The 27,952-nt window shown below is 41.1% G+C and overlaps 1 protein-coding gene across 2 annotated transcripts in view; it reads left to right on the top strand.

Moving 5' to 3' along the window:
- Positions 1–709: 709 nt before the first annotated feature.
- The window catches only part of TMEM248 (transmembrane protein 248), a 50,096-nt gene continuing 22,853 nt past the window's right edge, over positions 710–27,952 (top strand). Inside the window, exon 1 of one of the 2 annotated variants that reach the window (XM_089683805.1) lies at positions 710–869. Coding sequence is in view for 1 of the 2 variants with exons in the window: in XM_089683804.1 (XP_089539930.1) it covers positions 12,320–12,331 (12 nt within the window). In the remaining variant the exon portion in view is untranslated. Of the gene's footprint in view, positions 870–12,307; positions 12,332–27,952 lie in introns of those variants that run through there. The other variant, XM_089683804.1, reaches the window with a different exon arrangement.

Here is a 27,952-nt window from a genome sequence, read left to right on the forward strand (position 1 = left end):
TCGCATGCAATTGTTCTGATGTTCCTATAGTGTGCACCAGGGGCGGACTGACCATTTGGAAACTCGAGCACTGCCCGAGGGCCCGGGGTAAGTAGGGGGCCCCATGAGATGCCCCTGGTACCTTTTTCATAGGCTTTTTTGAGTTTGGGCAAGGACACAGGGGCCCCATTATCCCCTATTGCCCGGGGGCCCCATGAGTTGTCAGTCCGCACCTGGTGTGCACCCTACTTTACAGTTGATAAAGCCTAATACACCTTATTAGAAAGCCTGAGGTAAATCTCCATATTCAGAACGATCGTTCGATTCTATTATCATTAGTAAACTGCTTTTGAAAGCCAATGCGAACAGTTCAGAGGAACATTTTCAAAAGGATGTGTTGGAAAATTGTTCTTTTTGCCACAATGACAAATTATTATAATGTTTGGCCTTAAAAAAAAAATGAAATGACAGAGGCCATGCATGATAGGAATCAAAGTATGACCAATTCTATGCTGCAATGTAGCTACCTATGTGGGAAGTTTATTTGAATTTTCGCACTAATAATGGTGTTCTTGTTTTCAACATGGAAAATTGGACGATTGTTTTAGACGACGTGTACTGGGCTTTACACAATACATGAACGTCTCTGTGTAAGTGTACACAAAGCTCTGACAATAAAGTTGTTTAAAAAGAAGAAAAAAAAATCAGTGTGAGTGACAGGCCGGGCTGTCCCCGGAAGTAGACGTCCAGGAAGTGGAGGGGAAGAAGAGAGCAGTGCGCACAATCTTCCGCCTGAGACAGGAGAGCCAGGCATGACAGAGCCCCGGGCACCACTGGCCGCCTGAGAGCGGGAGCCGGGGAGAGACTGAGAGCGAAGGACGCCCGGGCAGGTGAGAGGGAGGAACCTCACCCCGACGGAGGGGGCTTCACCCATGACAGGAGGGGGGCGCTGCTGGTCTGCTCACCCATATATATATAATGATGGGAGGATTTCTTGTTACCGCCACCAACCCGGCAGAAGTCATGGGAACTAAAGCCTGACTCCTAGCCATGTTATTTGCTGGGTCTATGATAGAATACATTTTGTTTTATAACTGCTGGTGTTCACCTTATTTCTGTGTTTCCCTGCCTCTCAGTGCTGCTGATCCCCTGCTGCCCCTTTGCAATCACTTCTGCCTCATTTATGTCAGGGCTCATTCATGTCAGAACGCAGTGCAGGAAATCTGTGTTCTGTACGTATTTCCCACGCCCACGTTCCAAACACACTGGAAGTGCGATCTGCTGTGGGTGTCCTAATGACACCCCAAATGTAGATCACAAACGTGGTGCTTTTGCCTGCACTGAATCGCAGAATACCGTGTGATCCGGTTGAAGTGTGTTTTTGAAGAGCTGTGCATGCAGTACTTTTGGTAGGATCCAGTGTGATTTCAGAACATTCAAATGAATGGCTTGAACATCGCACCACACTGAATTGCACGGGAACGTGGACCAGATAATATCGACAGCAGACAGACAGAGCTATTGGACCAGATAATATCGACAGCAGACAGACAGAGCTATTGGACCAGATAATATCGACAGCAGACAGACAGAGCTATTAACGTTTTAAAAAATGTGCTTCACTTTGCAGCAAAAATTAAGCTACATGTTGAATCTGGGAAGAGCTAAACAACTCCATCCATACAAGTCTATAGTAATGCGCCTCTTAGTGCTTGCGTCACTTTGCGACAAATATGCATTTTTTTTTACCTGTAAAAAAAAAATGTGCATTTATTATTTTTGGTTGCAGGAGCCTGTAAAGCATTGCACCAGCGATCAGCAGATTGCTGATGTCATGCAGGTCTCCTGCAGACCTGTCAGTATATCTGCTTGCCCATACATCCCGTGCGTGGAAGCAGATCTACTGACAGGAAGATTCAATGAACTACCATGGCACTCCACAGCACTGTGGTAGTTAATTGAGAACTACAAGCCAACAGCTGCTAAGGCTGCCGGAACTTGTAGTTTCTCATTCACAGAACTCTGAATGAGTGACCCGGTCAGATGGGCAGAGCCCCACATGGCCTTGTTTTTTTTTTTTTTAATTTTGACAGCTAGCCGGAGTAGAAGATCGATGGCAAACCTATCCTTTAAGCTTCTTTCCATGCCAATGGGTTGTACAATCTGTGCGGGTGTCAACATATTGCTAACGACACCCTAAGCGCTAGTTGCAAACGCAGTCATTTTCCTGGACCAGAACACAAGGTATCACAGTACCATGCGATCCAGTTGCAATGTGTTTTTGAAAGTAGTGCATGCACTACTGTGGTGCGATCCAGTCCATTCAAATGACTGAAAATTGCACCACACTGGGTTGCACAGGAACATGGACTGCTCTCAGGGCTTCTTTTCCTGACAGTGGCGGAGACTAAAGATGACCTTAGATTATACAGTCTAATTGTACAATCATCTTTAGGCCACTATGAATGTGTACCAAAGGCAAAACTTTTTTTTTTGTTTAATTTTAAATCCACTGTTTACACCTAAAGTAGCACTATAGGCAAAACTTTTTTTTCTCATTTTGGATAGAGTAAGGGAGGGTTATAACCCCTGTCAGATTTTTTTTTTTTCGCCATCTGTGACCCATTGGGGAGATTTCCCTTCACTTCCTGTCCTGTAGCCAAGCGGGAAGTGATAGGAAATCCCTGCAAATTAAGAGAATCCCTTGAGACCCCCCAGATCATGTGAACTAATGTCCCCAGTGGAAGATCTCCCTTCTATTACTCTTTTTGGGACAACCCAAAATGTGGGTTTTTCTTTTACTTTCAATGATAATGGTAAGCAGGACAAATAAAATAGGGTAAATCTCCCTAATTTGGGCACAGACAGCACGTTTTGCTGTTAGTTATACTTTAAAGCAGAATTAAACCCCCAAAAAACCTTTATTATATTGCAGCTTACAAATTCTTAGATGTGGTGGTTCATTTGTTTGATTCTTTTTAGGCTTACTTTATTTTATTTTCATTTGGTGATCCAGCCAATAAGTCTATTGTTTTTCAACAGAACACTCTCTCCTGCAAATATAACAGCTAGAGGGATGAAACAAACCATTTACCACTGACAGGGGTGCTTCCAGTAATCAGTTTTTTCATGTAAACCCTTTATGCCAAATGGAGCAAAACTGTTGCTGTAACTGCAGTGTTATCTGGAGTTCGCCTTCAATTTGTGGTATCACTGCCCATCTAACACACCCCTCTTCCCAGACTGACAATGCCGCTGTCCAAAGGTACCCCTGTGCTCCTTCATCCAAAGTGGGGGGCACTCTAATACAGTGTTTTAGCTCAGTGTCGGCTGACTTTGGGTCACAGGAGAGAACAAGTTAGTTTACTTCTGAGACTCGCCAGAGATGTATGACCAAAAAAAGCTTTGGGCATACTTCTCTTTTAACTGTATAGTGCATGGGTCAGTCTGATTGGATTGTTTAGCTCTGTTGTCCTATTATGTAGGTTTGTCAAGAATGAGATTGTACATAGAGTATACAATCAGATCGTATAGTGTATGGCCAGCCTGAGGCCTCATTCTCAGGGGAACTTAATGCCAGCTGCTTTAAAAATTCAGAGTATTCCTGCTGCGTTTTGAATTACAGGTGGATGTGGAGAGTTGAGATTGTGCAGCCTGTATGAATGATAGGCTGGTAGTGGCTGCAGCTGTCCACTAGTTTTCAGATCTAATTGCACATGGAGTGATCACCTACAGTCAGGGATTGATGGTCACCTCTGGCTGGACACAAGCAGCTTGCATCTGTCCTTAAAATGATACTGACCAAACACTATTTAATTTACATTGTCCCTCTATGGGGATGATGGCACTGTAATTATTTTAATTAAAAAAAAAACAAACATCTAAGTGCCTTTTTAACTAATCAGTATACAGCTGTCACATGACCCAGATCTTTCCCAGCCTGTCTGCAGGGAAACATAAGCAGGAAGAGCTTCTAGTCCACTGCTGCTGGTCGCATGTTAAAAAAAAAAAAAAAAAAGCCTTTGGGATACAGTGTAAAAATTATATCAATTAACCATTTTAAATTGTCACACAATTATATATTTGACATTTGTGGGTGCATTTCTGCCAGTCACAGGCTGTCACTTCCCTCCAGCCTGTGCCTTAGGATAACAGGGAGGTGAAGCCTCCATCCATCCAGATGTAATATCCCACCCCCTCATTGTGGTTAGGTGATTAGTTGGCATGGAGGAGGAGGGAGTGAGCAGGCTGTCATTTACCACTGTTTATATGCCCACATATGTGACTATAGTCACATGGACTGCTCAGATTTGATAGGGAGGAAATGCTCAGAGTAGAAACTCACTAAAAACTGAGCATATGCAATAGCTGCCAACGCTGCTCTGCAAAATCCCCAACTGCATTGGGGACATGAACAGAAGGTGGGAATAAGGAACAGCAGAATAAACCAGATTTTTTGCGGAATACAGAAAACACATAGTGAGTATGAACAGCATGTAATGCAACATTTATTGATAGTTGTTTTATGATGTGGGCTTAATGACACTTTAACTGCAGGTAAACATTCATTGTGCACTTACATCTGAACAGTATTGGACAGTTGGAGCTCCCAGCCTGCCATTGCTTTGTACAGGCTGAGCAGCCTCGACTCTCCACATCCACTTGTGAATTCAGCCACAGGAATACTGTGGATTGTTGCCACAGCTGGCACTGAAATGCCATGTTAATGAGGCGTTGGTCCTCAAATGCACAATGTGGTCAGTGGGTAAAAAGATGAGGGCATCTTGGGGCAGGTCAAAGGACCTGCAAGGACAGAAGAGGACTGCCAGGATAATTATGGTGTTACCTGGAATAGGGACATTGAGGACATGATGGTGACACCAGAGACATCTTGGCCAACCTAATAGCAGTCGGGATTGCAGGTATGTTTATGGTGTGTGGTTGCTGTGGGTAATCCTATGCAAAGCTCCAGTCCATTTAATGAATTCATTTAGAATACAAATGATAATATTTAACAACCTGTTATACCTGCCTATAAAATATGTCATCATGTCCACAAATAAGGACAGTATATCTGGGAACATTTTAAACCCCATGCACTGACATTATTGTGGTGTTGTAGAGTTACACGGCTATTGTACTGAGAGTTGGCTGGCAATGATAAGAGTGGAAGGTACATTGTTTTGTTTTTTTAGTAAACCGTGACCAGATACTGCTTGCTTTAATAATCTTCTCAATGTATATATGTGGCCCTAGAGAATTGCAGGAATAGCATGGCGTGATGTGTAGATAAAACTATTTACCAGCTAATATCCAGTCATGTGACCCCTTGCCAAGGTCATGTGATCTCTGCTGGACAGCCTGTTGTAGTCATTTCCCAGTATGCTTTGGTACAGGTAATCTGGCCAGTGCCTTGGAATAACCACAAGACTATGCCATGGCCTGTAGAAGAGATTGTGTCATTGAGAAGCCCAAAAGTTGGGTCACTGAGAAGATCGGGTGCCTGATCCTGGAAGGGGCTCACCCTAAGGCTACATGCACACCATCAACTAGGACAGGAGCAAATTGTAATGGGAAGAATCAGATATTTCTGCTGTGGCTCTCAGCAGCTAGGTGTAGCCACTGGCCCTGCTCATTATAGTGACAGATAACCGGTGGCCACAGCTATTCCTGCCAGCTGCGGATACCTGTGGCTGCTGGTGACCTGTTATTATAGTGAATGGGGCCGGCAGCCACACCTAGCCTCTGAAAGCTGCAGTAGGAATCTTTGATTAATGTCGCTAAAATTAGCTCCGGCCCTAATCGCCGGTGTGAATGTAGTCTAATCCCCCAGACTTATGCTAACCATATGCTAGCCAAAAAATCGTTCAACCTCATTTTTTAATAACGTACACTCAGTTGTGAGAGCAAACGATAGTGCCATCATCTAATGACAGAATATTGAACAATAAATCGTTCTATTGACATAAATGAATATGTGGAGTACGAGCAGTGTGATTTTAACGGGCAAAGAAACACATTAACCTTTCAATTTATCATGTTTGGCAGTAGTTTTCCAACCTGTTTCTTTTTGATATTTTTTTTTTTTGGCTCTGCAAAGTCAAAAAACATTTTCTATTTGTGCACTTTAACTGGATGAAAGATTAAAAAAACTGGCCAAATGACAGTTTTTCAAACAATATTTAATCTAGTGTATGGGCACCATTAGACTATGCCAAGACCTGAGAGACTGCTCCTGGGATCATTTTATATCAATATAGGATATGGACTCTGAATGAGATGCTCCAGGAGCAGCTACTTTACATGAGCTACAGGATGTAGACAATGACCTGCAGACCGCAGAGATACAAACATCTTTCCTCCAATGTCCACACATTTAGTTCTTCTGCAGGCTACGTGAACAATGACAGCAGAAGGATCAGCAAGTTCAGGCAAACATCTAAATGCATAGTTGGACTACATATAATGATTGTGAACTGTCTTATCTGCTGATTAGTAAATATTGTCCAGCCATTTGTGATTCATACAAAGCTGATTGATGTAATCTTCCCACTTGTCATGTGATTGTCACTGCTCTCTGCTCTGCTCCTCCAGCACTCACCTGAGCACCATGCTGGGGAAGGGGTCGGTGCAGCTGGTTCTGGCCCTCTGCTGCATGGTGAAGTGCAGAGCCAGTTGTCAGGCAGCCGGGGGGGGATTCTGACTGTATTGTTGGGATCCTTCCCTGATTCTGGCATGGCTCTTCTGCATCAGCTGGCTCTGGATAACAGAAGTACAAAAGTAAATTTGCTCCTGTGACCCTCAAGAAGTACAGCCAAAAATGCCTTGGCTATACATTTCTGTTAAAAGAGAACTCCAGCCAAAAATGACCAGATATACATGACTAGTTGAAAGATAAAATAACAATTCTAGGTTTTGCTGCATTTTTTAACTTCAATCCAAAGATTTCATCAAAGTACTTTTTAATGTTAGATGTCCAACAACCTACTTCCTCTGTGCTCAGGTTGTCTTGGACCCTCGGCAGACTGTTACTGAACAGTAAAAGGAGAAGCAGTAATAAGCTCATGCCTCTGTCCCTCTGCTGTCTTCTACTCTTGGCATGCTTCTTCTCAGCTCATGAACTGATTTGTTCTTTGTTCTGCTTCCTTTTACACTCTATCCCTCCCTACAGGGACTGCAAGAGGCCAATACCAGATCTAAGTACACAGTACTTATACTGAGCATAAATTACACACAGGAGGACTCTATTTACTAGTTAGGTGACTTCTGAAGGCAATTGGTTCCACTTGATTTTAGTTAGGGGTATCAGAGTAAAGGGGGCTAAATACAAATGCACGCCACAATTTTCAGATAGTTTTTTGTTAAAAAAACGTTGAAAAACGTTTATCATTTTCCTTCCGCTTCACAATTATGTGCCACTTTGTGTTGGTCTATCACATAAAATCCCAATAAAATACATTTAGGTTTTTGGTTGTAACATGACAAAATTTGGAGAATTTCAAGGGATAGAAATATTTTTTCAAGGTACTGTAACAGAAACTCAAAAAATTGTACTGCACTTCTCTTTAAAATAATATCCCCAAACTCATATGTCATCAAATTACCACACAACTGTGTATATCATCTGTTCAATATGACAAGAAATTAACATTAAAAAAGTAAACATAAAATAAAGTATTATTTTAAACTCATAAAAGTCCCATAAAAATAGTGTAGTCTTCCACCATGTGCCAACATACTCAGTTATTTCAGACCTTTATTTACATATTGATAGGGTAATTCAAAAGATTTTGGAGAACCTGTCCACATTTAGATATACCTCTCCAATTATTTTGAATACTTGTAAGCAGACCCCAGTGTAGAATGTAAAAACGCTTGCAAGAATATAATACAACCTTTTACATCAATCCCCCCAGTAAAATCATTAAACTCTCGCTCTTCTCTTCTCCTATTCTCTTTCCTCCTCTCTTTTTCCCTCTCTCTTTCCTTCTTGCTCTCTACTCATTCTTTTTTGCTGTCTCTGTCTTTTAAATTCTCAAACTTTACCTCTGTCTAATTCTCTTTTTGTCTTTCTCTCCCCCACATCTCTCTTTTTCTCTTTCCATTTCTCTCCCTGCCTCTCCCCTCTCTCATTTTTTTTCCCCTCTCTTTCATCTTCATTTAATCTCACTCCAGTAGTTCAGTGTAGGTTCACCAGTAACTGCATGTGATATGCACAGTGACACTCAGCAGTTCCTGTGTAATTCACATTCAGTTCTGTGCAGTGTGATCTCAGCCCTGTGTAATTCACATTCAGTTCTGTGCAGTGTGATCTCAGCCCTGTGTAATTCACATTCAGTTCTGTGCAGTGAGATCTCAGCCCTGTGCAATTCACATGCAGTTCTGTGCAGTGTGATCTCAGCCCATTCATTTAGAATGGGCAGAAACTGCACCACACTACAAGTATTGCATGCACTACTTTTTTATAATGCACTGCAACAAAAGTACCATGCGATCTGGTGTGGGCAAACACACTGCACTTGCGACTTGTGTTTGGGGTGTCATTAAGATCTTACTGACACCCACTGCAGATCGCAAATGGAGTGTGTTTTGTATGCTGGGTGAATTGCACAGGAATGCACAGCATGTTCCCCTGTGATTCCTTTGCAGGTATGATGTGAACCAGCCCTGGTTTCTTTGTGTTCATCTTTCTTTTGTCTGTATGCAAAAAAATAAACGTTTGGCTTACTGCACATTGAAGGATATTTCCATTACACATGATCAAATATTACAGGCAGTCAGTGTTCTAACCATTCCCAGTGCGCTTTGCAGGCAAGACTGTAGTATCCATAATGTGAAAGTTAAAGCGGAGTTCCAGCCATTTTTGTGTTTATTGAAAGTCAGCAGTTACAAAAACTGTAGATGCTGACTTTTAATAAACACACACTTACCTGTCCCAGGGTGCAGCAATGTACTCACCTGCACGGTCCCTTCTCGCCTTCTCTCGCCATGGTGCTGACATCTGAACTGTGGGCACCAGGCTTTCACAGCTTGCGGCTTCACAGCCTGGAGCCCACTGCGCATGCGCGAGTCGCGCTGCGCCTCCTAATTGGCCCAGCAGTCTCCTGGGACCTGTGAAAGTTCCCAGGAGACTGTGGGAGGGAGTAGGGGGTGAACTGAGCCGGAAGTGGGAGCGGGTACCTCTCTATAACAGGTATCTGCTCCCCCACCAAAGGTGCCGTGGAGGGGGTGAGTAGGCAAACAAGCGGAGCTACCACTTTTGAGTGGAACTCCATTTAATGCTGCTGTCTGGTGAACAAGTGCCACATTAACACATTTTACCTGTCTGCACAGAGTTTAGACTACAGAGCCGAGGGGGATTCCTTCTCTGCCCTACACTGAGAACTGACTGGACTGACACAGTGAGATCGGCTTTGGCCTTCAAAACAGCTGAAACTTCCTGTTCTCCTTTCATCTTGTGTCCAGTTCTAGATAAAAGATCACTGGACATGTGAGGAGGGAGCTGTGCAGTGGAGATAATATATTTCATCAGACCAGGCTTCTTGACAGGATGACTAAGGGGTGGATATTAACTCTTTCAGGAAACAAGAAGGAAAACAGCACATTGTAATACACTGGAGGAATCTGCTTTAAAGAACAGGAGTTGACAGGCAGCCCCCATGACCCCCTGGAGCAGAGGCCAGGTCACAACTGGGCCTTCTGTGACTCCAGTTGTTATGGCAGTGTGAACAGCCTATGGAATACAGGCACAGTGTGTCTTCACAGTGGTGGGAAATGTAAGTGGATTTACTTACCTTCTCCACCTGACAAATTTGCATTTTTATTCATTTGGATTTTGAGAACTAAAATTCTGTATCTGCACTGACTTGTTTTACTTAACATTTGTTTGTGAAGATTTTAAAAAACATTTTTCAGAATTGCATTCATAAAAAACCACTATCCCTAGTGTGAGAGAAGCTTAGGCCACGTACAGGAAACGGTTACTAAGTGCTATCATTAAATGTTCCCAGACTGCGGCATGCTTCAGTGCTCCCACAAGTGGGAAATAATGTGTGAGCGAGTACTTCATTACACCAACAAGTAGATTGTTAACATAGACTTTTGTATAAGGGGATAGTTATCACTTGATTTACTATTCTTAACTTTCAAATTATCACATGGCTTCATTGTTGGAAATACAGGTACTGCCTTGGTTAAACATGCCGTCTAGAAATGCCAGTTGACTTGCTGTTAGGCTGACTTTATTGTCACTTCATTTGCTTCATAAGTGCTTCGTGTTCATTAACAGTAGCTCAGAAACTTGGTATCAGAAATGGCAGGCTCTGCGTTTTTGTCACGAGGAGTGAAAACAGCACAGGTTACTAATGTCCATTAGTACATCAGTAGACTGTCTCAGTTTGCAAATTGATTCAGACATAAGGATGTTGCTAGTGTTGCAACATCTAAGGTTTGTTCCTTCCTAATTTTCCATATTCTGACAGAAGCCATTCATTTCTATGCTTGGTTGACGATCCCTTATCTTCAGAAAAAGCAAGAATGCAAAACCAGTATAAAGAAAAAACTGTAGAGGGGTCACTAATTTACAGTGAACAGTAAGAATCAGCAATATCTAAATCCGTACTATAATAAGTTGATATCTTTAGTGGTTTTATATTTTAAAATGAGAACCGTCTAGAAGAGAGCAGATAATTGGCAGTGCTAGGCTTTGTTTTCACAGTGCACATTCTTAATAGGAGACTAAACATACTTGACAAAAACAAAGGGTGGTATTGTTCTCCAACAAGTTACTTTTGGCACTCTGAACATACCACCTGTTTGGTTAGTTTATAAGCTTTTCTTCTTTTTTTTTTTTTTTTTTTTAAAGTTTGTTCAACAAGCTTTTAGCTTTAGAGTTGGTCAAATGGCCTAAAACTGGGTCTCATTACTTGAATTGCCTGCTCATAGTAAAAAAAAAAAAAAATCTAATATTTTAATTTTGACGTATTTGTGCACTTAATGTGTGTATTTTCTTTATCCACTATGAAGGATTTCGGTCAGTTTTATCCTATGGTAATTTTCTGGATCTTACATAAATATATTTTATGTATGCAATATTATTTTTATAAAGAAACTTAATGCATGCCAGAGTTACTCACATCATATCCTTGTTGCCCACCTCCCATGATCTGCCCCAGTCATTGAAGAAGTGGCGCCACCCCTCCTACACTACTGAAGCCATTTGGAAAGGACAAACTGCCCCCATTTTGGTGATTGGCAGACCAATTCGGGTGAAAGCACAGCTGCTACCATCTTGTTAACTGGACAATGTGGATCCAGGCAATCCACACTCCCTGGGGGCAGGGGAGAGGGCAGAAGTTCAGCTACTGACTTCTCCTGTAGACATCTGTTTTCCAAAACCTGTGAAGGTGCGTAGCCACACGTACATGTAAAAATTGGGGGAAAAAAACCTAAACCTGTTAGCTCCAGCTGACCCAGGGGAGCAGAATCACAAGATCATACCAGAAATTGCTGAAAAATAGTTAAGTATGCTGAGCTTTTTTACATAGGTTAGTAAGCATATTAGTTAGGGTTAAATCCAAAATCTCACTTTAAAAGAGACGTATGGGGTTCACCAAAGTAAAAAATAATTTTCACCTAGATGGATATAACATCAATCCCCCGCTGACTCTGCACTGAGAACTGAGTGATCAAACACCACTTTTCACTCAGTTCTTCCCTTCGCTCTGAGCAGAGAGCGGTGACTGTCAACCTGTGACTCTCTGCTCTGTCCCTCCAGCTCTCACTGGATCATTGGGCTGTGGAGGGGGCGGGAGCAGCTGGCTCAGGCTGTCCGCAGAATGCTGAGAGGCTGAGCCAGATGCCAGTTCAAGCTTTTGGGTGGATCCTGACCAAATGGTCGGGATCTTTTCAGAGCTTGGACTGCCTCTGTGACATCAACTGACAGCGAGCTTTAGCCTGCCGTCGGCTGAAAATGGGTCACAGGAGTGCAAACCAAACTGCACTCCTGTGATCCATTGGAGAAGTATAGCCAAAAAAGTTTTGGCTGTCTCCTTTAAATTACTTCAGTGCTTCTGCTGACAGCTTTTAGGATAAATTGCTACACAGCTACAGAAGTCAGTAAGGGCTTGTTTGAAGTTCATTTCTTGTTTGTTAACAATGCCCATAGCTTGGCTACAGGTTAACTTTAAAGGATAAGTGAGGTTTAATTGTTAATGTAATTGATGCCCATTTTTCTCCTGGTACCAAGTCTCCTATTGGACCCAGTACCTTTTTCTGGTTCTAAACATAAACATGTTTTCACTTTCACAGCAGTTCCTGGTCATCTCTCTGCACGGGTCCCATGCATCCAACTGTAAGTGTATCTCAAACCGAGCACAGGCTTCGGGCAGTCATGCAATCTAAAACATAATTGGAACTAGCATGGGTATGGGATCCTGTGGGATTTTTCCACTTAGGGTAGAGAATAGTGAATTTTTTTTCTTTTGCATTTTTCAACATGACTTTTTCATATCAAAGTAAAAACAAATCATCTCTGTAAATTGATTTAAATTATTTTGAATGAAAAAGCAAAATTGACTGCATGAATATAGAGCCCCTTTTATGAAGACACTCAATGCCATTAAATAATTAAAGCTGAATTCCAGAACTTAGATAAAATCTACCCTTGCAGTGAGCCCACACACAAGTTTCCAAATACAATTACCATTACAAGTCTAAAGCAAAAAACTATCCTATACACACACACACAGACACGGTTTAAAGCAGGGGTGTCAAATTAAATTTCATCACAGGTTGCATCAGCATTATGGTTGTCCTCAAAAGGCTGGTTGTATCTGTAAGACTATATTAATGTCTACTCTGATCTACTCTACTCATATTAAACAATTTTCTCTGCATTTCTCTGCATATTACTGGTTTTAGTAATAACTTAAGACTTTGGCTGTGAAGGGCAGGTGCAGACCAGCATGGAGCCCACTCCTGTAGGAGATGATGTAAGTCTGAAAAGGAGGGTCACACACCACTGGTATCATCCACAAGTAAGTTTATTGGAGACTGTTCAGATAGAACATAGTTCTGCCATGGTGTTCTGTCTAAGCAGTCTCCAGTAAAGTTTCTTGTGGACGATACCACCCACCTTTTCAACTGGCATTGAATTGTATTATTATCATAATAATTATAAGCAGATGTCCAGAGCGCCCTACCCCTCCCTCCTTAAATCAAATGTCAAAAGCTCCCCCACTATCAGAAGTCAAGAGGCTGGGCAGTCCCTTGTGGTGCTGCCGGGAAGAAGCTGGGGGTGGAACTGGGAAGCAGAAAGTGCAGGGTCTGGAGCAGGACCAGAGAAGGACTACAGTCAGCTGCTGGAGTCTACCGAATACTGAGACCAGGGAAAGCGGAGACAAGGGGGTGCTGCAGCTGCACAAAGAGGTGTAGTATCTGTAGTAGGAGTTCGGTCCTCCTTTCTGCTGCTGAATGCTGAGATAAGGAGGGTGCCACAGCTGCAGGAAAGGTGCGTGGGCCACATGAAATGGCCTGGTGGGCTGGTTTCAGCCCGTGGGAATTGTTTTTCACACGTGATTTAAAGGTTGTTTGGTCTAGGGGTGCAGAGATTAGCTGTTACTTACCCTATCCCTTGCTCCAACGCTGTTCTCATTTGCCGTAAGCATTGGCTATGGATGGTCCCTTTGCATCATCACATGCAGTGCAGGTTTTTTTGAACCTACATTATACTTAAGGAGGGGAGCATGTGACCAGGCCCAAAGCGCCTTTAGAAGCGGTTGCACAGCTGAAGGGGCCCTGCAAGAACAAGGAGTAAAGTAAGTGTCACGTAGACATTGAGTTTCAGAGGCAGGAACACTGCAAGGGTACATAATCTCTTGAGTTCAGCTTTAAGTAAAGAGAACAGACCTTCCACCAAAAGTTGGTGGCCATGAGACTAGGGGCCTCCAAGAGTTAAAAGACCATTTGCAGACTCTTCAGAGGAATCCAATTTCACCCTCAAAACCAGGCAGGCATTTTTAGACTGACTTATTTGTGACACTGGGAAGACCTTTACTAATTGATTGGGTTCCTCACTGTAAAGTGGTCAGCAAGTTTTTGCTACATTTGGTGATGTATTCAAGGCTAAACTTGGGGATCATTATGGACTGTGTTTAATAAACCAGCAGTGGAGTATGCAGAAAGTGTTTGAGACAATTTTTTTTATTTCCACATAATAGATGAAGCTCCTTGATTTTGAAGAACCAATTGTCTTGTGAAGGGGCTTTTGAATGATGGCATATGCTGGCCCTTATGAGGAACCTTTGTAATGTATCTCCCTACATTTTGTTAAATGGCATTCATAATGAACCAACCTATATGATTTTCTACAGAATATATGTTGCTATTCTATATGGTATCATATTGGGAGAGAGGATATGGACCACCTCTGAGCCAGTAACATCCTTGGAAACATGGAGTTAACATAAAATGGCTTAATTATCATAAGTCCTCTATTTGTGTGTATGTGGGACTGTAAAAAGCTTTATCTCTATTCATCTTTTCATACAGTGCTTTTTCATAATCTCTATATGGAGAGAGTTGGGATGCTTACATGTTTTGGAGGACTTGGACCAAGAGGCTTATACCCTAGATTAAATGAATGCAAGAGGTTCATTTATACAAGCATTTTGTACAGCTGTTTGTGATTGAGAAAAAACTTATTGTTCAAATCTTAACCTGAGAAGTGCAAACACTATTTATTTAAATGTCTATTTATAATGCTCCCGTGGGTAAATGAGACTTGAAGGAGCAGTATTTTTTCTTGAAACATTGTGGTAAAGAGATATATGAAAACTGTCATCTTTTCATGAATGCTGTGGTGGACAGTATACATTGGTATTGGTGGAAATTCTGTAGTGAAGCCTTTATATGATGGCTTATAGGTACCAGTTGTTCAAATAGCCAGTATGCTTTTATGGGGGTACATACCATGGCATGTTTTAGTTGTGTTAATGAACAGGTTTAGTTTTGTCTAACGATTGTAGTCCATAGGCTTCAGAGAAAAGGTTCCTTTATGCAGATTTGGTTTAGATTCTATTCATACAATAACTGTTGCCTGGGTGCTTCACCAGCCATTGAGTGGGGGAAAAAAAACGCCCATGATATTTCAACTACAGTTTGGTAATGGCATGTTGGGAGTCTCTGAAGCCATCTGGAAGCAGATTCTTTGGTATGTTTAGGCCAGAATTGAGCTTTTTGGTCATTAAACGTCATGTTTGTCGTATTCCAAACACAGCACATCTTCATAAACACACCATCCCCACTATGAAGCATGGTTTTGGTAGATTCATGCTGTGGAGATGCTACTCTGAAACATGGCATGATGTAGAGGGTAAAATAAATGCAGCAGAATCCTGGAGGAAACCCTAATGCAGTCTTCAAGAATCTGAGCATTAATATAGAAGATTTGCCTTCCAGAAAACAAAATGATCCAAATCTTAAAGCCAAATATACATAAACACAGTCTAAAATCAACAGTTTTTTATATCCATATCTCAGTGTAAAATGTGGTTGGATTCACCCTAAAGGGGTGAATGCTTTTTATAGTAAATGTATTTGAAGGCCTCCTAAGTTTGGAAGCTTTTCAGGCTGAAATTTAGAAAATCAATAAGCACCAAGTTTCTTACAAGCATACCCTGGACATTTGCCATTTCGATCTCTTAAAAATCTTTTCTGAATCTGTCCATGTCTAGCATGAAACTCCATCCTGTTACCTACATATTACACATTATGAAATGACAGATAAAGTAATATCAGTCTGAATTCTGATCTGATGATTTGGAGAATTCCATGGGTCTGTGAATTGTCACAGTCCTATTTAGCTAAATAAACCTGTTTTGAAATGTTTACACTGGGGTTTTGTCAGGCCACATTCTTTACATTCAGCCAGGTTTGCTGTGATTGCCATATACAAATTAATTTATTTAAAGTGGAACTTCACCCAAAGAGCAAGTTTTTGAGAAGTACTCTTCTCAACCCCTTCCCTCCCTCCTTATTTGGCATGTCAGTTTTGACAGGTACCCTCTCCCTTTTCTGTTTGGATTGCCTAGGTGATCCAAGCAGAAGTTCTTCACCCCCACCCCCCCCCCCCCCCCCCCCAGTGTTCTGGGACGCATCACAAGTCCCAGACGACTGCAGGACCATTCAAAAAAATGCAGCACAGCCCGCGCAAGCGCAGTCAGCAGCAACTTTGAAGGTGCAATTATCATAGCTGGCGGCTGCCCATAGTTAGGATGTCGGTGCCAGGAACCCAAAGGCTAGAGAAGAGCTAGCTCGAGTGAGGACTGCGCTGGATCCCTGGACAGGTAAGTTCCATTTTATTAAAAATCAGCAACTACAGGATCTTTCTGCTGCGGAAAAGAGTGAAATAGTTCAATGCCTTGGACGAGGTACACGTCAGATATTTCACAAAAACTTAAGCGTGATCATCGCACTATTAAGAGATTTGTGGCTGATTCAGAGCACAGATGGGTTCGTGCAGATAAAGGCACATTGAGGAAGATTTCTGCCAGATCCATGCATCAGATTAAGAGAGCAGCTGGTAAAATACCATTACATAGCAGCAAACAGATATTTGAAGCTGCTGGTGCCTCTGGAGTCCCACAGACATCAAGGTGTAGAGTCCTCCAGAGTCTTGCAACTGTGCATAAACCTTCTATTCAGCCACCACTAACCAATTCAAGCAGAAACTGTCCATAAACTCACAAGTTCAATGGATGCAAGACTTGTGAAGCTGCTATCAAATAAGGGGTCCTATGTTAAAATGTAATGTGACCTGTTAAAATGTTTAAAAAGTTAAAATGTTGTTAAAAGTTTGATTGAAATAGCTTCTGATTTCAGTAAATATGCTGCAAACACAACAAATGGCAGTTTTCAGTTCTTTACAACCTATAAAGTGTTTTGAAACTTACTGTGTGTAATAATTTGGAACAGGGCATTGTAAGTGTTTTATGTTTAACAAAAATACTGTTATCATTAGGAGGTTTGTTCAATAAAATTTGAATTGTTCTCTTAACAGGGTGTAGATATGGCAAGTCGTCCTGGTGAGCATCATTTAGCCTATTTCTGCTGAGCCCAGGCTCACTATACTGCTGCTCATAGTCACATTCAGTGCAGCAGGAAGTTCTGCTTTAAGAATATAACATCAACTCTTAATATACAAAACTTTCTACACCTCTGTGGTCATTAGTACACCGCTTTCATCCAAAAATTATTTGAAGAGACAAAGACCAGATATTCCGATTTTTGTTCAACCACTTGCCGCCCGAATGACAGCTTCACTACGGCTGGCCAGTTCTGGGAGGGCATCATATAGGGGTGCGATCTCCGTGATTGCTGTGTCCTGCGGACACAGCTGATCACGTGATATGGTAAAAGGCCAATCAGAGCGGCCTTTTACCATGTGATCAGCCGTGTCCAATGACACCACCGATCACCAGTAAATGCAGTTGCCAGTTATCGGCTGCACTTTCCTCACGCTGTCACAGCATGATGAAAGTATTCCCGGTTACCGGCTGCACTTTTCTTGGGCTGTGCCCATCAGTGCTGCCTATCTGTGCCACCTCATCAGTGCTGCCTCATCAACGCACATCAGTGAAAGAGAAAAATTACCTGTTTGCTAAATTGTAGAATAGAAACAAAGAAAAACTTTTTTTTTTTTTTCAAATTTTTTGCTCCTTTTTTTTTTTTTTTTTTTTTTTTTTGTTTATAGTGCAAAAATTAAAACACCCAGTGGCAAGTAAATACCACCAAAGAAAGCTCTATTTGTGTGAAAAAAAGATAAAAATTTCATATGGGTACAGTGTTGCATGACCGCCCAATTGTCATTCAAAGTGTGACAGCGCTGAAAGCTGAAAATTGGCCTGGACAGGAAGGTGGTATAAGTGCCCGGTAGGCAAGTGGTTAATCAGTACAGTTTTCGTCCAAAATACAATACAAATACAGTGCATTACATTGCTTCCAAATGTTTATTTTGTCGTACAAGCATTTTCATAGCTTTAGAAACCTCTTCATTTTCAATATGGAGACTAACATGCAAAAAAAAAAGCGGACGTGTGTCCGATATTCTCATCGTATGTACAGGGTTTTAATCTAAATCTAATCTCAAGTGGAAGTTTCTAGATTCCAAGGGTTTTGGTTTTAATGTGTCTATACAGTCTTGACCCCTCCAGTGTTGCGGTAGCTGCAGTGTCCATTTTCCCTCTGTCACCACTGCTGACATTTTTGCCTGGGCTTCAGCGGCGTCTTCAGCCATCTTGATTAGCTGACCTTGAATGATATAGTGCCTGCCCATTGGAATTTATTAAACCCAGTGGTTACTGGGATTTTACACTGAGATGCGCATGCGTGGCTTGGTGTACATTTAGATGACATTGCTGGCAGGCAGGTAAGACACCTATTTTTGCAGAAGAGACATACAATGTTTATAATGATATATAATCTCTTTGGGGGTAACATATTGCTCTTTATTCTGTTTAGGAGATCTAGCACAAAAATCTAGGCCGAAATTGTTGTTTCTGTCAATTGCATGTACTAGTTTTTGTTTCTAACTTTTTCCTAACTTGAACTTAAAATGCGATGGGTGATTCTGTTTTTTTTCCTGTTGGTTTCATTAAAGATATGGTAGAAACCCACCTTGGGTTTTTCATCCCCATTTAATGTACATAGAAGGGTAAAGAAGTAAAAGCACATCAATTAATTGGTATATTTTCCATTATAGTATGCCATACTTCCCAGTTGTTAGCATTCATTTTTATTATAGTTTGCCCAGTCACCGTAGCGTTGTCTGTAGAGATATTAAACTGTACAGGTGACCTGTGATTGTATTTATTATAATAGATGTTTTGCTGTATATAAAACCGTAGAGTGCTCGGTTTTAGTCACATAATGTATTTTCATTCATTATTCCTAAATACAGTGCTTGCAGAGTGAAAAACTTTTTTCTGTGGATTTGCTAATTTTATATCAGTTCATTGAGCAGCCCCTTAGAAGATGTTCTGATCGTGACACATGTGAGCTACTGATACACAATGCACGGCTTTTATCAGCTGACATCACTGTTATAGCATGGCTGCGGTTGCAGAGCTTTCTTTTGTACCTTACACACTTCCTTCTGTGGAAGACTTCCATGGATAACTTGATAACATTAGAAACTAATAAGGCTGCTAGGTGAAAGCATTATGAGGGATACTGTATTCTGACGGCACTGTGTGGTTAACATATGTAATGATAATGTCCAGGGATAGATCCCATATGTGGACAGCCTTATTTACGGTGAGAAGTGTTAGCTATGATTCTGAAAGTCAGGGCACTGAGAACAGTCTAGCCTCTTTGTTGGTTCTGTTAGTTCCTGAGCTTTAGGCAGTCATCGCTGGAATTAGCTCATCGTAGGCGTATCTAGGTCTTCTCCTAGATGGTGCTCAGTCCAGAGCATTTATCTTCTGCAAGACATGTTACCAAGTTTGCAACTCAAAACTCAGAATTCTTAACCTTGCATGAGGAGTTTGATGCCTCCTGGGTGGGAAAAGGGTACCATATGCTCAATTCCAATCCAGAACATTACATTTTGGCTTAATGGGGACTGGATTAGTACAGTCTCTTGTCCTACAGGTTGGCCTGGCTCCTAAGACCATATGTTATCTGGTTTGGTGGCTCACCCTTGGGTTTTTTTTATAGGGGTGGTTTTAGTCTTCTGGAGCGGGTGGGGAAACACTGAGTGTGGACCTCCTGGCTTCCTAAACCAACTGGTCAAGTTTACATCCTCTAGTGACTTTGTGGGATCAGACCTGATCTCTGTCTCTCGCAGGACTCAGAACAGTTGAGCAGTTAGAATCCTATATCAGTATTCCTCTCCCAAAACTCCAGCCAGGTCTCCTGAGAAGTGTTGCTGCCATCAATTTCAAAATCACCTTATTTTTTTCTCAAAATGATTTTCTCAGATTGAACATTTGATATGTTTTCTATTGTAAATAAAATATACGTTTATGAGATTTGCACATCATTGCATTCTGTTTTATGTAGATTTTCCACAGCTTCCTAACTTTTGAAATTGAGGTTGTATGTCCTGTGAGATTCATCCGGAATTCACTTGATCTGTGCCACAGGAGTATCAGGGCACCTATGTCTCACATTCATCAGAAAGGCACTACTGTAAGAATCTTGCAACTCTAAGGAAGCAGGGTATATTTTGCATTTAATGGAACTTCACAATTTGGCCTGTCCACCTGGCACCTTTCAGGCATCGTGGATCAACAGATTGGGGGGGGTGTATTTTCTACATTAACAACTCTGGACTAACATTTACTTATGTTTTCTTTTTTAACCTGGATTAGGTTCTATGCCCCTGCCACAGGTAGAAGAGCCAAGGGCATGGACCTTCTAGCTTCCAGGTGCACCAGCAGTCTGCCTTAGTTGGTCTGCAGGTCTAGGGATCCTCATACTACTGCAGTGGATACGACCGCTTCTGTGAATGAAACCGGATCTAAGAATGGAGGACAGGTGGATGATTGATAGGTCTGCCCCCTTCATTAATAGATCATGTTTCAATTATAGAAGTTGTGATACAGTTTCTGTGAATGAAGCAGAAAGGCGAGGCATAGTTAGGATATCTTGATGAGAGCCTGTGAAAACACCTTACTTGTATTAACTACCGCCACTCTGGAGGATTGGGGGGTGGTTATGGACTGAGAAGCATTTCTACTAACAGAAGAGGAATCCACACAAGGGACATATTCTACTGGCTGTACGTTATGTCCCTTTTGCTGATTTTTCCATTTTTTGTTGTTGTAGCTCCCACTTAGGTTTTAAATGCAATTTGGAGAAATGTTCCACAATAAGCCCCCATTCACTCCGGGTGCGACTTGTCACTTTATAGTCACATGACAAGTCACACACTATTTGCTGCTATGGAACTGTTACAATTGGTCGCAGTGACTTTGAAAAGGGTTCCTGCACTATTTTTGTGCGGCTTGCATAGACATCTGTGTATAACGTCTCACAGATGTCAGCAAGGCACGCTGATCGTCGGCTTTAAAATCACGGTGAAGTACTACGACTTCCAAGCCGCACCTTTTGTGAACCAGGGCTAAAGATCTTTAAATGATTGTTATCCTAATGACAGTAACATTCATTAAAAGATAGTTTGAGGAATCATGCGAATCCTTTTTGTTCCACAGGGGCCAATATTGCATGCAAAATGTCTGGTTTTAGGAAAAACACAACCTAAAATGGAGTGATTCATAAAAATGTTTTCAGTAAGTTTGCAGTGGTTTAAAAATGTAATCGAGAAGTCACAATAGATCTGGATGGTGAGCAATTTTGTAACCGAGGTTATCTTCCCATATATGTTGTAGTAATTCTAGTATACTGTCTCCCCTTGGGTTACCAGTGTTTGAATTGCAATCACTGATCTAACGGATATAGGTTTGGTTGTTTCAGATTCTTTTCTTTAAAAACCTGACTCAGTAAGGAAAAGATACATTTGCTGAAATCCAGTTAGACTTCATAGCAAGATGGTATGATTTTTTTTTTTCCATTGAAATGATCAAATCATTAATGTGTATGACACTCATTAAGGTCAGATAGGTTTTGTCCAATCTTTTCATCTTTATAGTTAACCAATTCAATACCGGGCACTTTTACACCTTCCTGCCCAGTTTTCAGGTTTCAGCGCTCTCACACTTTAAATTACAATTGCGCGGTCATACAACATTGTACCCAAAGTAAAATTTTAGCATTTTCTTCACACAACTAGAGCTTTCTTTTGGTGGTATTTAATCACCGCTGGGGTTTTTATTTTTTGCTAAATTAACAAAAAAAGACCAAAAATGTTGAAAAAAACACGTTTTTCTTTGTTTCTGTTATAAAAGTTTGCAAATAAATAATTGTTCTTCATAAATTTAGGCCAAGATGTATTCTGCAACATGTCTTTGGTGAAAATAACCCAAATTAGGATGTATTTTTTAGTTTGTAGGAAAGTTATAGAGTTCACAAACTATGGTATAGATCTGAATATTGATCAATCCTGAAGTACTGACGGCCAATCTAATTTCTTGAGGTCCAAGAATGTCAGAACAGTACAGATATCCCCCAAATGACCCCTTTTTGCAAAGTAGACAGTTCGACGTACTTCATAAGAGGCATGGCGAGTTTTTTGAAGTTGTATTTTTTTTGTCATAATTTTTCGGAAAATGAAAAAATTAAAAAAATTAGTTTCACAATTTATTATTTTTTTTTTTTACATATTGTCACTAATGCAGTACAGCATCATCATATAACTGGCATGGCGGTGATCAGGGACACTGACTGGTGACAGTATAGAAAAAAAATATATATATATATTTTTTTTTATTATTATTATTATTTTTTTTTTTTTTTAATTAAATTTTTTTTCTTTTTTTTTTTAAGATTTTTTTTTTTTCATATTTCACTATGACAAAAGTAGTACAATGTTACCACAGTAACACTGTACTACTTTGGGGAAGTGATCAGTATTTTTTTTTTTTTTTTAACACAATTTGCTTATAGCAAAGAATTACTTTGCTATAAGCAAGCATTTACCTGAATGAGATCGATTCATTCAGGGTTTTTTTTTTTTTTTGTGCTTAGCTGTGATTTGGCCACAGCTAATCACATGACAAGTGCATGTGATTAGCTGTGACCATTCACAGCTAGACACTAGTATACAATGGATGGCATGAATGAAGCCATCCATTGTATACAACTGTCATGTGACCTGCTGTGATTGGTCACAGCAGGTCACATGGTACCGGCAACAGGGGCTGATACTCAGATCTGTCATCGGGCGTGTCCGAGGTACACGGCTGGTGACAGATTGCGCCGCTGCGCGACTCTGCAGGAGCGCAATCTGCGCATGTGCAGGAGGACGCCGTATGACATCCACCCGGAATGCTGATGACATTTGCCCGCCATTCGGCCATAGGGCGGGCGGCAAATGGTTAAAGCTCATCGAGTATAATCTGACACCCCTTATTACTGCCTTATATGCTGTACTAAGGAGAACCCCGGCATTACGGATCAGAGGATGAACCCATTTATTTATTGTTTTGAAAGAAATAAATATTACAGTGCTATACATTCAACAAAGTTATATATGGTACATTCAAATGTGAAAAGCTTAAACATTTTCCATGTTTAAACCATGTTGTGGTTTCAGTAAGCGCTAAGAAACATATAGAAACGTTTCATTCGGGTAACAAATACACCCGTAAAAAAAAAATTCCTTGGAAAGGTCAGAGTAAAGGTGAAAGAGCAAAAGAATAGTAAATTTGATTTTACTAGTATAATTACTATTATAGTTGTTTCACTATGCATTGGTGAAAACAAAGTAACATCATGGTAATACCTATACTATGGAATTAAAACAAAAGTAGAAAGAGGGATCTTGCTTTTGTGTTTATGCTTACTTTAACACAATGTTTGAATTTATTTTTAACCAGTATCGAAGGAAATTGGTTTCATTAGTTGCAAAATAAATTAGAAAGGGTTATATGAAGGTCGTATAAGATTTGCTTGTGCCCAGCTTTAAGAATATTAATGATTTCTGAGAAATGTTTTTTGCATGCATCAGACTGCTCATGTGCTGGCCAGATTTATGGACATAGAACAGGAAAGGGACACGTTGCAGAAATGTAAGCAAATTAGTACTTGGCTGAACAATGTGTACTGTAGCTTAAGACAGATATCAACAAGGTACTGAGCACAAGCCGGAGTATATTGAGCCCATGGTTATATTTACCTTTTCAAGATTTTGGTTGAAAAAATAAAGTTACTGCAGCCCGTTTTTTAAATAATTCTGCAAATGGATGTTCGCCGGTCGCCCTCCCCTTCACTCAGCGATGCTAGCAATGTATGTCCTGGGCCTGCAGGTGGGACAGTAAACCCTGGGCAGGAGGACATTGCATCAGGTGGCCACACTCTGGGGGTCACAGAAAACAAATGGACAGCCTGATCACTTTCACTGGAAAGCTGACAGTTGTCTTGTGGAGTGTAAGTACAGGAATGTGTGTAAAACCCCTCGCTACCGCTTTTAGGCGTATGGCATTGACAGTAGGGTTAAAAGATATGGACATTTTTAATGTTTCAATGTAAGCACTTACAAAAATCACTGCAACTTGCCGAATAGAATTAATTTTTTTTGCTTTGGTATATGTTCCCTATGGCAGTGCCTGCCCCTATGTTATTTTTTGCCAACCCCTGGCTTATCTGCCTAGAAGAGCATTTCTAATTTAACAGATTCGGCTCCCATTGATTTCAGTGGGATTTAGCATCTGAATTTCTTTGACGTTTGGTGAACCCTGCTCAAAGCAAGCCCAGGACACTACAGCTAATCTCTACTTTATAGCACAGTGGTGCTCCTTTTTTTTTTTTTTTAATATGGGGAACCTCAAGTGCAGCCCCCAACGTCACCAAAGTGCTGCTCAGAAAATTCAGTAAATATTACCTGTCAGATTCCAGATATAGAACAGGATACAGGCAAAGACTATGGGCATTATGCTGTGGACATTACAGAGGTGGTCATGGCCAGTGGATATGATACGAGATGGTCAGACACTGTGGACATAATGCAGAAGATGGTCATTGACTGTGGACATGATATAAGAGTTGGTCGGAGGCGATGGATATAATACAAAAGATGGTCAGGGACAGCAGACATGATACAGGAGATGTTTAGAAATGGCAGACCTGATACATGAGCTAGTCCGAGATTGCGAACATTCTATAGGAGTGGGTCATGCTTTAGGATGCAGTCACGGACTGGAGACACATTACATGAGACTGCTAGAAATCACTGCTATAACAGGGCTATAGGAAAACACAGATTGGTGATTCCAAGGGCCGCACGGAAAGTGCTAAAAGACCACAGGGTGACTGACCCCCAGGCCCTGACTACGGCTTCTCCAGATACCCAACTACAGTGGGTCAAGAGCTTCAATTATCTTGGAGTCGTGAACTCCCATTAGGCGTCAGACTTCATCTCCCTAAATTTAGCCATGGTAATTCATAGTGGTGCATCGAAATGAAAATTCTTGGCCCGAAACTGAAACTTTAGGATGCATCTGGCCGAAAACCGAAATGGACAGTTTTTAAAAATATATATATTTTTTTATGTAATTGTATTATATTTGACATTTTAATGTCATAAATTTAAATGACCTTTTAGCCAATAGACTGCTTTTACACTGAGCAGTTTTTGCAGGGCTTTTGCGTTAACTACAAAAAAAGGCACAGCAAAAGCTCAAGATAAAGCATCCCTTTAAATTCAATGTATGTCTTCACACTGGTCCGTTGTTCTTCCCTTTCAGTGTTAAAAATCCTGCTTGCCCGCACTACAGTCCATTTAGCACGGTTTCCTATGGGACACGTTCATATCTATGATTTTTTTTCCTGAGCTGCTGTGTTTTTGGATAGGGCTAGGGACTTTTTTTTTTAAATGCAATATGTTGCATTTTTGGTTCAATAGACTTTAGTTGAGACGCTGCAGAAAACGCATGCAGTGTAATTTTGCCACATTTGCAAAACACATCAAAAAATGCATCAAAAGTAAAAACACACTGTAAAACGGACAAAACGCAAACAGCATTGGTGTGAACCAGGCCTGCAATGCATTGAATACACATCAAAAACTCGCACAATTTGCGTTTTTGATGCGTTGGGTTTTTAATCTGCCCAGCAACAAGTTGGCCCAAAAAAAGCATCACAAACGCATAAAAAATGTGCGTACAAAACGCAAGCTGCATTGGTGTAAACCAGGTCTGAAATGCATTGCAAACGCAGCAAAAATGCATGTGTTTTTTTGATGCGTTCCGCTTTTTTAATTTGCCCAGCAACAAGTTGGCCAAAAAAAAATAAAAATGCGTAAAAAATGTGTGTGCAAAAACAAAACCCTGCACAACGGACAAAAAGGAAACTGCATTGGTGTGAACCAGGCCTGAAGTGTATTGAAAACACAGCAAAAATGCATCAAAAACACGTTTCGTTTTTGATGTTTTTCTTTTTTAATCTGCCTAGCCAGTTGGCCAAAATTAAGAAGAAAAAAAAAGCATCGTGGAGCTCCGGCGGCCATTTCCTTCTAGGGACGGTTAGTGTTTTACTGTCATCTGCCGTTCCTATTGCCATTTACTGGATGCATCCTTTTGTCCTTTCAAATAAAATTTGCTTTATCCAAATGTTATCACACCATGGGCATCTTTCTGCTTTAATTAAAGATAGTTATAAAGAGGTCGTACAATAAATTACCGTATCACCCAGTAAATGGTCTCCATTCAGTAGCCAAAAAAGGTATACAAAAAAGGGGGGTTGTGAAAAGGAATTCACAAAGAAAGCGGCTACACAATGAACAGAATGCGATACTCAGAAAAATTTCCAAAAATTATGCTTTATTACACATACAAATTTGACATATGGGCAATCGCCCTGGTTTACCATCACCTCAGTATGAGACAATACACACAGACCTAAAACCATATAAAATGACACCAAGACCGGTTCAAGTACTAGTGCAACAAAGACAGTGACTACTAGAGCCTAAAGTCTTTGTAGCACTAATTCACAGGTGAACACTTCCCACAGGAGGTGTATGCAAAAATTATACCAAAGGTATACCATGTAACATGTTGTGACATGTAGACATATGCTACTACCAAAATGGTTATTTCCCGAGCAGGGAATATCAAAACATTACACTATTGATATAAAATATCACATGTATGCAGTGCAGCAAGCACAGTATGCGTCAAAAAGAGAAGCATGCCTCAAGGCCTATAAAAGACAAAAAATGAAAGGTCATGAATAAATGCAGTACACTCCTATGCCGGCACATGTGGTTGGGGCCCATTCATCTGTAATCTAAGCGACTATTTTCTTTAGGGCTCTTGAATGAGAATAAGCCCCATTTGTTACCAGGATGGAAGGATAGATGCAAATAGCAGAGCACTGCTTGAAATGGTTTCTTCACCACTGTATGTGGACTACATACCACTTTTTGTAAGGAAAACACGACAAATCCCAATAAACCTTCTGCCTGTTGAGATACACGTGGTATATCCTGTTTCCTATGAAAAGCACCATGATGTCCCCATCCTGTAGTGAAACAAACAATATGTGGAAAGTCACTGGAAGAGCTTTACTCTATATAAGATGTATAGGTTATATCGATCACAGAGGACCATGTAACTAATGTCCTGTAACAGTCCACTCACCACCTGCGCAATGGGTAGTAGGAGAGGAAAAGATGTCCTTCATAGGTACTGCCTTATAGGGCCAAAGAGGCCAGGGAACAACCGCTGACATCGGCCGATATACCGCGGGTTCCAGCCTCTTCTCGGCGCCTGTGCTGCTTAAGCCTGCCTCGTGGCATGTGAAGATGGCTTCCTCCTTGTAGGTCAGCGTGCGTTCCACCTGGTGTGCATGACCGGAAGTGACGTATCTGACGTATGACGTCAACGCGTTTCGCCGATGGGCGTATCTCACTCAGCTTTGTCAGGACCAAAGTGTTCACCTGTGAATTAGTGCTACAAAGACTTTAGGCTCTAGTAGTCACTGTCTTTGTTGCACTAGTACTTGAACCGGTCTTGGTGTCATTTTATATGGTTTTAGGTCTGTGTGTATTGTCTCATACTGAGGTGATGGTAAACCAGGGCGATTGCCCATATGTCAAATTTGTATGTGTAATAAAGCATAATTTTTGGAAATTTTTCTGAGTATCGCATTCTGTTCATTGTGTAGCCGCTTTCTTTGTGAATTCCTTTTCACAACCCCCCTTTTTTGTATATCTTTCTGCTTTAACCCCGCATGGGGAGAACCCCCTTTTTTTTCAGAAGCGGTGTTACTCCGATTCCATCCAGAGTGGGAGGTTTCTATTTGCTGCAAAAGCAACACCCACACATCCCTTAAGGGGAACTCTGTGTCGGAG

This window comes from Staurois parvus, unplaced genomic scaffold (genome assembly GCF_062004578.1).
Source record: "Staurois parvus isolate SC_StPar_1 unplaced genomic scaffold, SC_StPar_1.0 ptg000321l, whole genome shotgun sequence".
NCBI lineage: Eukaryota > Metazoa > Chordata > Amphibia > Anura > Ranidae > Staurois > Staurois parvus.